This window comes from Mastomys coucha, unplaced genomic scaffold (genome assembly GCF_008632895.1).
Source record: "Mastomys coucha isolate ucsf_1 unplaced genomic scaffold, UCSF_Mcou_1 pScaffold21, whole genome shotgun sequence".
Lineage (NCBI taxonomy): Eukaryota > Metazoa > Chordata > Mammalia > Rodentia > Muridae > Mastomys > Mastomys coucha.
This window is the reverse complement of record NW_022196904.1, coordinates 172,955,597-172,970,297: the sequence shown is the minus strand read 5'-3', so window position 1 is coordinate 172,970,297 and position 14,701 is coordinate 172,955,597. Positions and strand designations below refer to the sequence as shown.

Sequence of the window (14,701 nt, the reverse complement as noted above, 5' to 3'; positions counted from 1 at the left end):
ACCAGGCTGGCCTTGAACTCAGAAATCCGTCTGCCTCTGCCTCCCAAGTGCTGGGATTAAAGGTGTGTACCACCACCTTCCGACAAGATTTTTCATTTTTATTTACTTACCTTTTATTAAGTATAAGTACTCTTTGGGCTACATCTTGCCATATTGCCCAGGCTGGTTTCAAACTCCAGAGCAAGGGACTGGAGAGATGTCTCAGTGGTCAAGAACAACTGTTGCACTTACAGAGGACCTGAAATCAGTTCTCAGTGCCTACGTGGTGGCTCATAACCATCTGTAGTTCCAGTTTCAGGGGATCTGAACCGTGGTTTTGCCACCAGAGAACACTAGGCACGGATATGGTACACGTGTGTACATTTGGACAAATACTTATCCATATAAATTTTTTTTTTTTTTTTTTTTTTTTTGTTTTCGAGACAGGGTTTCTCTGTATAGCCCTGGCTGTCCTGGAACTCACTCTGTAGACCAGGCTGGCCTCGAACTCAGAAATCTGCCTACCTCTACCTCCCAAGTGCTGGGATTAAAGGCATGTGCCACCACTGCCTGGCTAAAATAAATCTTAAAAAATACAAACAAATCCCAGGGCTGACCCACCCCTTTTGCTTCAGCCTCCTGAGTAGCTGGAACTATCTGCATATGCCTCTATGCTTACCTTGGCTAAGTGTGTGTGTGTGTGTATGTGTGTGTGTAAATTCTGGGCCATGTATAGTCTAGCAGGAGCTTGACTATTGTTAGGTCCTCAGCCCTTGGCAGGATTTTTATAAAAAGGTTTATAGAACTGTACTGTATTTCAACTGCATATCTCTATGCATAGTTATCTATTAGTTTAGTCTCCCCGCCCCCTTAGAAAGAAAAGATCTTATGTTGCCCAAGCTAGCTCCAATATGTAACTAAAGATGACCCTGAATTCCTGACTCTCCTGTCCATGCCTCCCCAGTGCTGGGATTATGAGCATGTTGTACCAAGCCTGGTTTCTATTCCATCTTTATGGGGAGGCCCATACTGGGGGGGGCTTGGGCTGCTTATTTATTTATAGACATGTTCTTGTTCGGTAGCCTAGGCTGTCCTGGAACTTGTACCAATCCTTCCGCCTCAGCTCTCCAAGTGCTGAAATATAAGCACAAACCAGCATGATTCCAAGAAATCTGGTTCTTCAGTGCATTTAGCATTTGATTGTGGGTGGTTCGGTGGTGGAGTGAAAGCCCTGGACTGCTTAGACCTAGACCTCTGGGAAGTCCCTCCATAACTAACCACCCAGGGCTCTGCCCACACCAGAGCCCCTGACCACCATCCACACAACCCGCACTGGCCTACAGAGACTCCTTCCTTGTCTATGAGTCCCCATAACTGTCCTCCTCTTGCTAGGCAGGTCACGGGAAATGACCTGCTTGAGGTCTTCCGAAGCTGCCGTCTGAGGGATTTAAGATACCACGGTACATTGAATCAAAAGAATTGACATCTAATACCCAAGACAGAGAATGCTCCCAACGAGTGGGTTTCCGTTGAATGAAAAATCAAGGGCCCCAATCACCTGGCTACTTAGAGCCAGTTCTGGTACTTGGTAGGTTGCCACCACACAGGCTGTGTGTATCTATCTCAAAGTCCGAGCAGCACAGGAGAGGAAATGAAAAGACCACGGAGTTCCGATACTTCTCCAAGGTCTCTGCCCACGTTACCCTTTGTTCTCCAACTCAGCTCCTTCCTTGAGAGGACAGATTGCAGTACTTCAGAAAAGGTCAGAATCGGGCAACTGTGTCATCACCGGGACAGGATGGTAGCAAATAGGGGCAAAGAGGGAGGTGTCATTTAATAAGATCTCAACTAGTGTTCCTACCATCGGGTTTATATCTTGAGTAGCACCTGATCAACAGCCCCATTGGGGCGCCAGAAGAGGTAGGCGCATGGCGCGGGTGTGTGTGTGTGTGTGTGAAGGGGGCGCCAGAAGAACCGGGCCGCCCAGACTGCTGCTCTGATGTCTTCCCTGACACCCAAAAGGCTCTGAGGTTTGCTGAATGGGATTGGTCCAAAACCTGACCTCACTTTCATTTAATTTCATGCCAGCCCCGACACACACCCAGCTGCGCAGACCTCGTCTAACTACTGAGCGGCTCAGACACAAAGGCCCCTAATTACCAGCCTCGAGCCAGGCTGACAGAGATTTCAAGTGTTTTCATGTTTATGGAGATCAGAGAAATGCGTTCTGCACATCTTTCCCACTGGAGGCAAGTACAAAATAAAAGCGGGAAGGGGGAGGGGGTGGGAAAAACCCAACACATTTATTCAAAAACAGTTATTTCAGTTAAGTTAAAATCCTATAATCAGGACAGCCACAATTCCAGTCACTCCGGTGCGAAGTGTAGATATGTCAATAGCCACATCTGGATGCTGAACAAGCCATTGACTCCATAAAACTAAAATGAAACCGTCGCTCAGAGTGAGCAGTATATTCCAAGCTCTTCACAGTCACAAAAGCAGAAGAAAAAAAAAGCCTGCAGCCTTCCCATTTGGAGGGTCACATTTTCTACTAGGTTTCCTTCACTTACAAAGGCGAGCGGGCACAGCTGGGGGAGGGTCAGAGGAGGAAATCAACGCTGTCTATCCAGGGAACTGTAGCTGTTATTACAAATGGCCCCGAGAGCCCACTAGAAGTGGCTGTGTGTGTCCCAAGCTGTGTCCCTGGAGTGCCCATTATGTGGAACCTCTCCAGTCCCCTATACCCTGGCTCCTAGCATCAACGCCGCCCAGCTTGAGTAGGGCAGCAGAACCAAGGGGAAAAGGTGGTGCTCGGTCACTGGTCTCAAGGCAGTTTGTCTGCAAGCCAGCCGGGAGGAGGGGCAGGGGCGGTGGCCTCCAGCGGGAAGCACAGACACTCAGCACCCGCCACCCCCACCCCTTCAGGGAGGTGGAGGGAGCGTCCTTAGAGGACTCCTGCATTTGCAAAACAGTGCGCTCTCTCCTTAAGCAAGGCGATTCGGTTAGCTTCTGAGCGGGAGCCCCACTACCGGTACACACCCAGGAAACAGTGACCTTGAACCCCAAAAGGGTTGGCTCTCCTTTAAAAACACACTTTACGAAGGCAGGAGGGGGGGTCACTCAGTGCTTCGCCATACCCTTCCATCACCCAACACAGCTCACGGCTACCTCCCAACCTACACTCGTGGCGTACAGCTTTCTCTCCACACACTGCTAATAGCAACGCGTTGAAAAAAAGGGGACGTGGTACCGCATGTTTTACATTGAAACCAGCACCGCAAAAGATGAGATGGTCTTTTAGCTGTCGTTAAATGTTCCAGTGGGGCTTTTGGGGGGCGGTCCCCGAAATTAAGTCCACTCTTGTTTTTCCTTCCCCCAAAGTGGATCAGGAACCAGCCCTGAAAAGTACAGCAAGTAACGGGAGGTGGGTAATCGTCGTTCTTCGTTCCATAGCCGGCTGAGAGGATCCGGAGAGCATGCACCGTGGCCACGTGGTCCCCGATCGGCCAGGAGAGTCTGCGCGGAATTGCACCGACCAGGTTGGATCACGCCAAAAGAGTCCGGCTGACAGCCTGCGGTGCGCTCTATAGAATCTGCTTTAAACAAACCTAAGTCCTGGGTTTCTCAAACAGTTTGGGGCTCTCAACTTCAGTTACCCATGAAAATATCCGCGATATTTCGGCTGTCTTCCTTAGCTTATTTTCTCGTTTCCAAATGCTCGAGTCCTCTACCAGCTCCCGCTGGGTGAAGCCCTTGGTCCCCCGGCTACAGGCTGGTGCTGTGGTCACCTAGGTTGTTAGCTGCCAGGGACTAGAAGGTCGTCCTCAGTTCTGAGCTGCGCCCTCCTCATGCAAGCGCCAGGGTCGCTGCAGGCCGCGCGAGGGCTCTCGGGCGAAGGCGGCTCATGCACCGGGGCGGACAGAGGCCCGAGGAACGGGTGTGCGGGAAGCTTTGCGTGGATCTGCAGCCGTCGCGAATGAAGTCGGCGCACCGCCTCCTTGATGAGGTTTCCCGAGAGCACCAGCTGCTGCAGGAGCCGGTGCGGGTCGTCCTCGCCAGTGCGGGTCTCCGGCTGAGATCCGCGTCGCTGTTGCAGGCGGCGGGACGCGGCTGCGTTCCGGAGCCATCCCCGCCGGCACGGGCCCGACAGCGGCTGCGGGGTGTTTAGTTTGCCGGTTCCCGGGGGACCCTCAAGGCCCGGCTGCTGGGGAAGCGCGCTGGCGCCCGGGGCGATCTCCGCCACGCAGTAGGGCGCCGCCCGGCCCCGCACGCGCCCGCGCTCCCCCAGCACGCAGCGCACCGCCCCCGGGGGCGCAGGGTTCCCGGCCTCCGCTGACCCGGCCGGACGCAGCAGCCGCCTCGCCGGGGTCCCGGCCTTGTCCACCGGCAGCTCCGCCACGACACGCGGGGGCACGGGCGGGGGGCCCGGGGCGGCACACGGCGAGGCCGGGCCGTCGCGCTCCGCGTCCAGCTGCAGCGTCTCGCCGATCTGGGCGATGAGCCGGTCCACGTCGGTCGAGCCGCCCAGAGTCACCGACTGCTGCAGCAGGAGGAAGCTGTCGTCGTCCTCCTCCCCCTCCGCCTCGTCGCCGGCTTCCTCCTCCTCCCTCCGGCACGGCATGGCCCCCCGCCCGGGCCCCCGCGGCTGTGAGGGCGTCGCTGGCGGCTCGGTTGGCCGCGGCCTCGGCGGGCCGCGGCTGGGGCGGGAGCGGGGCGGAGGGCCGGGACCACCCGGCAGCAGCACAGCCCGCCTGAGAGCCGCGGGAGCCGGAACGCTGCCGGCTCGGGTTGATTTGTAAACAATGGGTGACGTCGCGCGGCTCCTACCACCGCGCGCGACCGGGGGGTGCTGTCGCCTTGGCAGTAGTGAGCCTGTAGGGCCAGGGGACGGAGTAGAGCCTGGCTGCCCCCGAGCCTCATCGGCGTGCCTACTGTGTGCGGGGATGCTCTGGGAAGTCGATTCTGGTTCTCTTAGCCGGGCCTAATTGGCATTCCACAAGATGGACACCTTGCGAGATTCGATTGGTTTCTTCCACACACAGTCACTTCCACACACTTACACCTCCACACACTCCCCTCATCACGTCAAGTGGTTTGGTTTAGGCGGTGGCGTTTTTTTTTTTGTTTGTTTGTTTTGTTTGTTTGTTTTTTTTTTTTTAAGGTTTGGGTGTCAGAGTCAGACAAGGGTGGAAAGGAGAGGGAGTAAGGCTAGGAATCGGAGTGGCGATTAGGGAAAGGGCCAGAGATGGAAAGGAGGATGGAGATCTTGTCTGATGTGGATGGCTGAGTTAGAAATGCGCAAAACGGCCACAGATTCGTGTTTCTTGACTGGGTCTCCAGGGCATTTAGGGGGTGCGTCGACTACTAGCCCTTTGCCAGGAACTGTAAGACGGAAAGTGAATGTGAGTTAACGCAATTCAGTAGTCAAACGAAGACTAGTCACCTACAAAGGGTAGCAATGGTGAGCCGGTTATATGAAAACAGAGCCTCGGCCATCTTAACTGTTCCAGCTAGCTTTGTTGAATTAATAGTTAACCAATCCTTATTAGTTTTTTTTTTTAATATTTATTTATTTTGTGACAGGGCCTTGAGTATGCTCTTGGATTGGCTGTATAGCTGAGGATAACCTTGAACTCTTCATCCTCTTGCTTACAGTTGGAAGCCACTAGGTCAAGTTTGTTTATTTAATGATTTATTTTAAAGTGTTGGGGATTACATCCAGGGCCTTACTCACGGGAGGACTGCTTTACTTCTGAGCTAATAGTATTTTGATGAGACCTTTTTCAAATGGACTTCAACAGACCTCTGTGTGGTGACACACCATCTGTAATCCCAACACTAGGAAGGTGGAGGCAGGAGGATCACAAGTTCAAAATCATTCCTGGCCAAATAGCAAATCTGAGAGGCCAGCCTGATACACAGAACTCTGTGGCCTAGTTGCTATCACACACACACACACACACACACCACACAGTAAACTTATAATAAGTGAACTTTGTAACATCTAAATTGTACAATTATGAAGTTGTTTTAAAACTAGTCATAGAGCATTTAGGAACAGACACACCAAGGCCAAGGAAGAGTCTGACTGTGTGCAGGCAGCTACTTTCTAGTGCTGAGCAGGAGCCGAGTATAGCAGCCAGTGCTTCCACTTGCCTGGAGAGGCAGGGTTGGGAAGATGGCTCAGATCTATGAGTTCTAGATTAGTCTGGGACAAAATAGTAAGCCTAAATTCAAAAGCAAGCACATAGTGAGAGATGTCATGAGTTAAGAGCACTGGCTGCTCTTCTGGAGGACTGACCCAGTCTTGGTTCCCAGCACTCCCAGATGTTCACAACCATTTGTAACTCCGCATCCAGAGGATACTAACACCCTCTCCTGGCCTCCATGTGGACAGTGACGCACACAGGTGGTCCATAGGCATGCGTGCAGGTGACACATTCAGATGCGTTTAAACATCCTGAAAGAAGATTTGGGCACCCTGTAAGATGTCTAAGAGGAAAAGATGCTTGACCCCGGGGCCTGGCTACCTGAGTCCAGTCCTCAGGACCCCTGGTGGAAAGAAAGAAACAATTCCTACAAGTTTCCTCCGACTTCAACATCCTCCCCCAACTAAAAAGATAAATGCAACTTTAAACATTTAAAAAGAGAGTTGGAGGGCTGGAGAGATGGTTTAAGTGGTTAAGAGGACCAATGCTCTTCCAGAGGTCCTGAGTTCAATTCCCAGCCACCACATGGTGGCTCACAACCATCTGTAATGAGATCTGATGCCTCTTCTGGTGTGTCTGAAGAGAACAATGGTGTACTCATATACATAAAATAAATAAATCTTAAAAAAAAAAAGAGTGTTGGCTTCATTTTTTTTTCAAATATAGAGAAAAAATGTCAGAACAGAAGAAAAGTCAGTTTCTCCTTCTCCTTCTTCTCCTTCTTCTCCTCTTCCTCCTCCTCCTCCTCTTCCTCCTTCTTCTTTTTCTCTTCCTCCTTTTTTTTCTCTTCATTTTTTGAGACAAGGTCTTCTGTAGCCCCAGCTGGTATGGATTCACTCTGTAGCTGAAGATGGTTTTGAACTCATGATTGTCCTGCTTCTACCTCCCAAGTGCTGGGGTTCCAGGCTCTTTCAACAGCTCCCTTTTTGTAACAGAGCCAGTTTGAAGAAAGCAATCAAACTTCTAAATCTAGGTAAGCTGCACTTCTGTGGTATTATAAAATTTATCCTTGGCAGATAAAAAAAAAATCTCTCTCCCTCTCTCTCTCCTCTCTTCTCTTCTCTCTCTCTGAGGCAGGATTTCACTCTACAGTCCAGACTGTCCTAGAGTTTCTGATAATCCTTCTGTCTTGGTTTCCTTAAGTGTTGGAGTGGCAAGCATTTGGCACTGCTCCAAGCATTTTTTCTTTGTAATTTAGATGCCATTTATTTTATGTATTTATTTATTGCCCTACTCAGAATCTCTATAAACAAGATTGGCTAGAAGTGGCGAGAACGGCCATGTTCATCTTTATGATCAGGAAGTCATTATCTGACGTCAGCTGTGGGTTTTGAACCAATGGCTTTTATAAGCTGAGGATATGCCTTTGTATTCCTGGTGTGTTGAAAATTGTTTTTAATCATGGAAGAGCCATTTATTTGATTGGTTTACTTGACACATTGCCTCCTCACGTTGACACATTGTTCATATGAGAGCATGTTCAAGATAGCTCTTTGTCAGCTGTATTATTCAGCCTGATTATTTAAAGGTTTAAAGTGAGGAAGGGAACCAGGTATGGTGCATGTACTCATAGTCCCAGAGCCTAGAAGACAGAGGTAGAAGGGTCGGGAGTTTAAACCCAGTCTCTGCGACAGAGCAAGTTAGGGATCAGCCTGGACTATATGAGATCCTGCCTCAAAAAATAAAAGTAAGGGGGCTGGAGAGATTGCTCAGCAGTTTTAAGAACACAGCTGTGCTTCCAGAGGACCTGGGTTCAATTCCCAGCACCCATATTGTAGCTCACAACTGTAACTCCAATTCCATGAAATCTGACACTCTCACACAGACATTCAGGTAAGTATCAATGCACATAAAATAAATATAAATAATAATAAAAAGAGAAGGCTGAGGCCAAATTAATTATGTTGTTAAAATAATAATAACAACATAAGATGGGACAGGGAACATGAACTAATTTAAATAGTAGCAGTTTATAATTTATGGGTTTTTTCTTTTTCAGCTCAAAATATATAAGCCCACAAGGCAGAATAGACTGCTCAGTGGTTAAGAATCTGTGTTGCTCCTCTAGAGGGCCAAGGTTCATTTCCCACCACTGATATAGTGGTTCTCACCATCTGTAACTCCTGCTCCAGGGGATTCTATGTCCTCTTTTGACCTCCACGGGGCACCAAGCATGAATGTAGTGCACATAAAATACATGAAAATGAAAACAACCACATATAAAATAGAATAAACAAATATAAAACATGTATAAGCCTGATGCATTACTGTAGGTATCGGAAATGAAAAATGTTACAGCGATTTTGGGGGAAAGTCTGGCAGTTGATTTTTTCAGTACAAGCAAAACACAGACATGTAGTTCAGTTCTAATCAGTATTCACTCAGCAGAAACAAACATACACACCACATCAAGGTCAATCATAGCAGCCTTATTGATCACAGTCCCAAACTGGATCTACCCAAGTGGTCCTTTCCAGGAAACCACAAACCACCCTAAGGTAGATTTGCATTGCGCTGGTGGCAGAATGAAGTTTCCAGACCTGAGCTAAGTGGAAGGGACCAAAAAAGAGTCCGCACCACAGTGAGTGCTGAGGGACACTCAGTCATTCACTTCCCTTTTTTGAGACAAGGTCTGACTATGTAGCCCTGGCTGTCCTGGAACTCACTCTGTAGACCAGGTTAGCCCCAAACTCACAGAGATCCGACTGCCCCTGCCTCCCAAGGGCGAGGATAAGCAGTGTGTATCACCATGCCCGACAGACAAGGTAATTTTCAATCAGAACAAATGGGAGACCTTGTTTCATTTGAAAGGTTCTGAGGAGGCATGTGGGAACCCTGTGGGAGGGGTGATGCTCGTATAGGTAGCCTTCTGCAGGAACTCAGCAAACACAAATATATATATATGTGTGTATATATATATATATATATATATATATATATATATATATATATTCGGGCGTTGGTGGCAAGCACACCTTTAATCCCAGCACTTGGGAGGCAGAAGCAAGGCGGATTTCTGAGTGACTTCTGGTTTACAGAGTGAGTTCCAAGGCTACACAGAGAAACCCTGTCTTGGGGGGGGAGGGGAACCCACCAAAAACCAAAAAACCCAAAACAAAACAAAAACAACAAACAAACAAACAAAAAACCCCAAAACTTTAGAATCAGCCAATCTTAGAAAAGGGGAGAGACTTGTGGACTTATGAGCCCAGTGCAGACAGGGACAGGGATGAGGGTTGGGGAGGGGAGAGGAGGGGAGGGGAGTCAAACACCTCCTAAGAGGTTGGCAGAACACTTCAAGGGAACTATGTACAGTTTGCATTCCGAGGATGAAAGGATTCCCCTGGCCTCTACCTCTGTGCATTGACCAAATTCTTCCCTGCTGCGAGTGATCACTCCAGAAGACTGTTGAGACTGTTACAAAAGCCAGCAGGGCCCCTGGATTTCCTGTGAAGCAGCAAGACAGACAGAGGTTGGCCTTTGATGGTCCCTTAGTGGCCTACTGGCTCCCAGACAGGGACACCCAGGAAGAGCCAGCACTGAGGAACAGAGATTTGTACAGATCAGGGGATTCCAACTGAGTTGCTAAGAGATCTGGAGGAGGTTTTAGATGCCTGTCTTTACAGTGGAGCAGCTGAGGAGGAAGCTGTGGAAGGCTCAAGTCCTGACCTCTTGAAGCTGCTGATGGGGGTGGGAAGAGCAACCGCTGGGCAAAGAGGGTGTCTGAGCCTCTGGATCTAGAGCCCAGAGGTTAAAATAGCCAGATGGCTTTGGGCTGACAAGCCACAGTGGTGTAGAACAACATTTCTTCACTACTAGAAGGAAAAAGCACTTAGTTGGGGAGGCTTGGAAGGATGCTGTCCAGGGTGGGAAATTCACTAGGACTCGAACAGCGTCTCTCCAAATACCTAAAAACCAGGACTTTGTACATTTGACCTTCAAACTGGTGAATGTGGGCCCTATTACTCTGACTGGCATGCCTATAGAAAGATGACTCCCAGGCATTGTATTACTTTCGAATCTACAACTTGGATCAGCCGCTCAGACTTCCACAGCCTTGGTAGTGGGTATTGAATCACACCAGGCCTATCAGGTCTCCCCCCCGCTGCCCCCCCCCCAAGAACAGGGAACAGGATGAAGAGATGGGAAGACAAAAGAGCGGCAAATCTCTGTTGGAGTGCTGATTCTAGGCAAGGATGGTCACGTGAGGATCCTGTCTCGGGAATGACAAGGATGACAGGCAGGATGAAGTGCATGGGATTGCCTGTTACTCAAGGAGCAGCCATGAGGCCATGGCTGTGCTGTGCAGCACGATTGGCTGGCACTGTTGAAGCTGTCCCGGGTGTGCAGAGGGTCAGTGCTTGGCTGGATGCCAGGCTGGCTGGAAACACGCAGTCAGCATAGTTCAGCATCTGCTTTGAAACTCTAGTTTCACTAATGTAGATAGATAATGCTTAAAATAGATAGCAACATGACTCAAAAGGCCAACTGAAGAATTTGTAGCCTATCTCTTTCAAAAATATTTTATGAGCTTTGTTCACTCGTTGACTTATTTTTGTGTTTGTTTATTTGTATTCTGCTGCTCCCTGTCAGACAGGTAGTAGCCATAGTAGGGGCCGGTGTTTATCTTCAATAACCATTTCTTACTCTGAATTGTGGTTGCATTTGAGCTTCAAGACCGCATGCGTCAGGGCTGGAGAGATGGCTGCATGATAAAGAGTACTGGCTGCTTTTTTAGGGGACCGTGGTTCCTTAGTGTCCACATGAGAGCTTACAAATCTTTGTAACTTCAGTTCTAGGGGGTCCAATAACCATTTCTGGCTTGTGTGGGCCCCACACATAGTGCTGCACATACACACAGTATTCATATACATAAAATAAAACTTCCAAAACAAAAAACCTTAAAAGGAAAAAGACTTTATGTACCAATTCCCTTTGCAAACAGGTATAGCCATGTGATTAAATTTCTAGGCAATGAGTTATAAGTAAAAGTGTCCTGTTGTCCCTTAGGGACATCTCCCTCAGAGGCTAGGGCAAGCCTTTCTCTTTTTCTTTTACAACTTTTTGATTGTTTGTTTTTCTTTTTACCTTTAAGACAATGTCTCAGTAAATGGCTCAGGCTGGCGATGAACTTTTCATCCTCGCGTCTTCCTCTCTCTGAGTAAGTGGAATTACAGCTCACACAGCCACACCCGGCTTTCTTCTTTCATTTTGTTGACTGGAAGGTGGATGTGATAAACTCTGGCAGTCATGTTGAACTCCAAGGCTCCGAGATGAAAGTTAATGAGTGTAACAGAGTCTCAAAGCCACACATAATGTGTACACCGACTTGGAAATCTCTTTATGTGAGAAAGAAGCAACCTATCTTGCTTCAAGCCAACTAAGACATTTTAAAAGATAATATCAGGGGACTCTGAAAGGTGGTTTGAAATCATCTGCAAAGTGCCAGAGTAATAAACAGAAAATAATTGTCACTACCAAACACTATTTTAGTACATTTTTTGTTTTTTTGTAAATTTTATTTATTCATGTATTTTATGTATATGAGTGTTCTCTGTCTTCATGCACACCAGAAGGGGCAATTAGATCCTGGTTATAAATGGTTGTGAACCACCATGTGGTTGCTGGAAATTGAACTCAGGACCTCTGGAAGAGCAGTCAAGTGCTATTACCCACTGAGTCATCTCTCCAGCCCTTTAGTACATTTTCTTAAGATATAATTTACATGCTAGAAATTCCCCCATTTAAAGTCTGCAGTTCGGTGGCTGTTGGGTGTTTACAGTTGTGCACCCGTTACCGTAACGTAATTTTAGGACATTTGCATTTCCCCAAAAGGAAACTTTTTACCCACTTATCTGCATTCTGTATTTATTCTTTTCCCCATCACCCTGGACCATGCTTTGTCTCAGTGGTTTCCCTTAGTCTTCAGTAACCCTCGAGTTTGGTACTGTTATCTCTTTTACTTCCTCTTTTTTTTTTTAATTAATTTTTTAAAGTTGTGAATTATGTGTATGGATGTGTGTCTGTGTGTGGGTTTATGAAGAAGTGTAGATGTTTAAGGAGTCCGTTGCATTCTCTGGAGCTGGCATTACAATCAAATTGTGAACTGTTCAGTGTGGGTGCTGGGAACCAAATCTCCTGGAAATGGAGTTATGGATAGTTGTAAACCACCATATTATGGCTGGGAACCAAACCCAAGTCCTCTGCAAGAACTAGAACTGTTCTTAAAATCACCGAACCGTCTTTCTAGTCCCCACACAAACTCCTCGTACTAGAGCCAGATCCAGGCTCACACTGTCTTTTATTTTATATACTTATGTTTTACATTTTTATTTATTTTGTGTATATGAGTATTTTGCCCATTTGTATGTCCGTGCACCAAGTATGTATGTATCTGGTGCCCATAGAAGCCAGAAGATAGGATCTTGGAACTCGAGTTATAGAACATTGGGAGCCACCATGTGGGTGTTAGGAATTGAATCTAAGTCCTCTGTGGAAGAGCAATAAGTGCTCTTCATCACTGAGTCTTCTCTCTGGCCCTATTTATATCTATATCATATTTATATTTATTTATTTTATTTCTCTATGTAGCTTTGGTCATGCTGGAACTTGCTCTGTATTCCAGGCTGGCCTCAAACTTAGAGATCTGTCTGCCTCTGCTTTCTGAGTGCTGGGATTAAAGCTGTACACCACCACTGCTGTTCTTCATTCATTTGTTTTTTTTAACTGATTTTTAAAAAAAGATTTATTTATTTATTTAATGTATGAGTACATTGTTGCTGTCTTTAGACACACCAGAAGAGGGTGTCAGATCTCATTACAAATGGTTGTGACCACCATGTGATTGCTGGGACTTGAACTCAGGACCTCTGGAAGAGCAGTCAGTGATCTTAACCACTGAGCCATGTGCCCAGCCCTTTTTTGTTTGTTTGTTTTTTGTTTTTTTGAGACAGGGTTTCTCTGTGTAGCCCTGGCTGTCCTGGAACTCACTCTGTAGACCAGGCTGGCCTCGAACTCTTATTTGTTTTTTTTAAGAGGTGAATTTTGCTGTGTTTCCCAGGCTGGTCTTGAACTCCATGCTCAAACGGTCTTCCTGCCTTAGCTTTCTGAGTAGCAGAGATTCTGGGTGTGCATCAGTGCAGATAGTTTACTAAATGTTTATTTATTTTTTAACAGCTCACACCATTCAGGTGGGCCTTGAACTGTGTGCTTGAGGATGACCTTGAACTCCTGATCTGTCTACCTTCCACTTCCTGAGTGCAGGGATTACAGGTGTGTGCCATCACATTCAACTTAAACTCAGTTTGAACCAGCAGCACCAAGCCCTGGGCCTTCTCAAACTGCAACCCAGAACCCAGATGCCGTAACCTGGGCTTGCAAGATGCCAAAAACTCTAATGGTCGCTCGCTCTTCTCTCCCTTTTCTTCCCCCCTCCTCCTCTCCTCTCCCTCTTCTCTCCGTCTGCCCCTCCCCCTCCCCTTCTTTTCTCCCTCTCCCTCTTCTCTTCCTCTCTCTCCCTCTCCCTCTGCTCTTCCTTTCCCTCTGCCCCTCCCCTCTCCCTCTCCCCCTTTTATCCCTCTCTTCTCTCCCCTTCCTTCTCCCTCTCTCCTCTCTTTCTCTCCTTCCCTTACCCTCTCCTTTCCCCCTCCCTCTTCCTCCCTCTTTCTTTCTTCCGTGGAAATCCAGCCAGAGTCTTACACCCTGGGCAGAGCCTGCTGCCTCGTTCTTATTCCCCAAGGCCTGATGGCGGTTTCCTCCAGTGCTCTGGCCAGCAGTCCTGCCCTATTTCTGTCCCATTGCCTATGCCCTTTGCATTTCCTTGGCCAGCCTTGTGCCATTTGTGTCCAAGCCCAGACTCTTTCCTTTAATCCACTCTTGACAGATGGGTTCAAGCTGCCCAGGCCTGCTCAGGTTACCTACCGCTCCCATGCAGGGCAGGTTCAGATGGTTGCCTGAGCTCCCTTAGCTTCTCTGCATGGCATCCCATAGCTTTATCTTATCTAATACCCCCACATAATCTCTTTGCTCTGGTCGTCCTGGGCCCATGCCAGCTTCCAAATGTGGTTCACATGTCCCTCTGTCCCCTCTGTGCATGGCCTCGTTCCTTGTGTTGAAAATGCCTTCGTCCAGTCTCCAGAGAATGAAATCCTACTCATTCCAGCTACAAATTCTCCACGAAGCTGGCTTTGCTCTTGCCAACAACCAATCATTTCCTGGACCTCTGCTCCCCGCCTTGGCCCCTTCCCTCCACTCAACTTACTTCTCTGGGCTCACTGTTTGCCTAGTGACTTGGGTTTGGTTAGCCCGTAGGATCCTTCAGTTCAGGGGTAGTAGCCTTGTGGTTGGTTTAACTTGAGTCAATGGCTTCATTCCCATCCAGAACACATGGATTGAGGCTACAGCAGCAGAGATCCCTAAAAAGATGCTGGGTGTAAACAGAAGCAGATCTAGTATGGGGGATGGGACACGCTTTCCCATAAGTAAAAACATTATTTCGGTTTTTTTTTTTGTTG

The 14,701-nt window shown here is 48.0% G+C and overlaps 1 protein-coding gene across 1 annotated transcript; it reads right to left on the bottom strand.

The window, feature by feature from the left end:
• Positions 1–2,256: 2,256 nt before the first annotated feature.
• On the bottom strand, positions 2,257–4,760 carry Frat1 (FRAT regulator of WNT signaling pathway 1). Its single transcript, XM_031390324.1, has one exon. The coding sequence runs from the start codon at positions 4,598–4,600 to the stop codon at positions 3,776–3,778; it is 825 nt and encodes a 274-aa protein (XP_031246184.1). The 5' UTR covers positions 4,601–4,760; the 3' UTR covers positions 2,257–3,775.
• Positions 4,761–14,701: the final 9,941 nt, after the last annotated feature.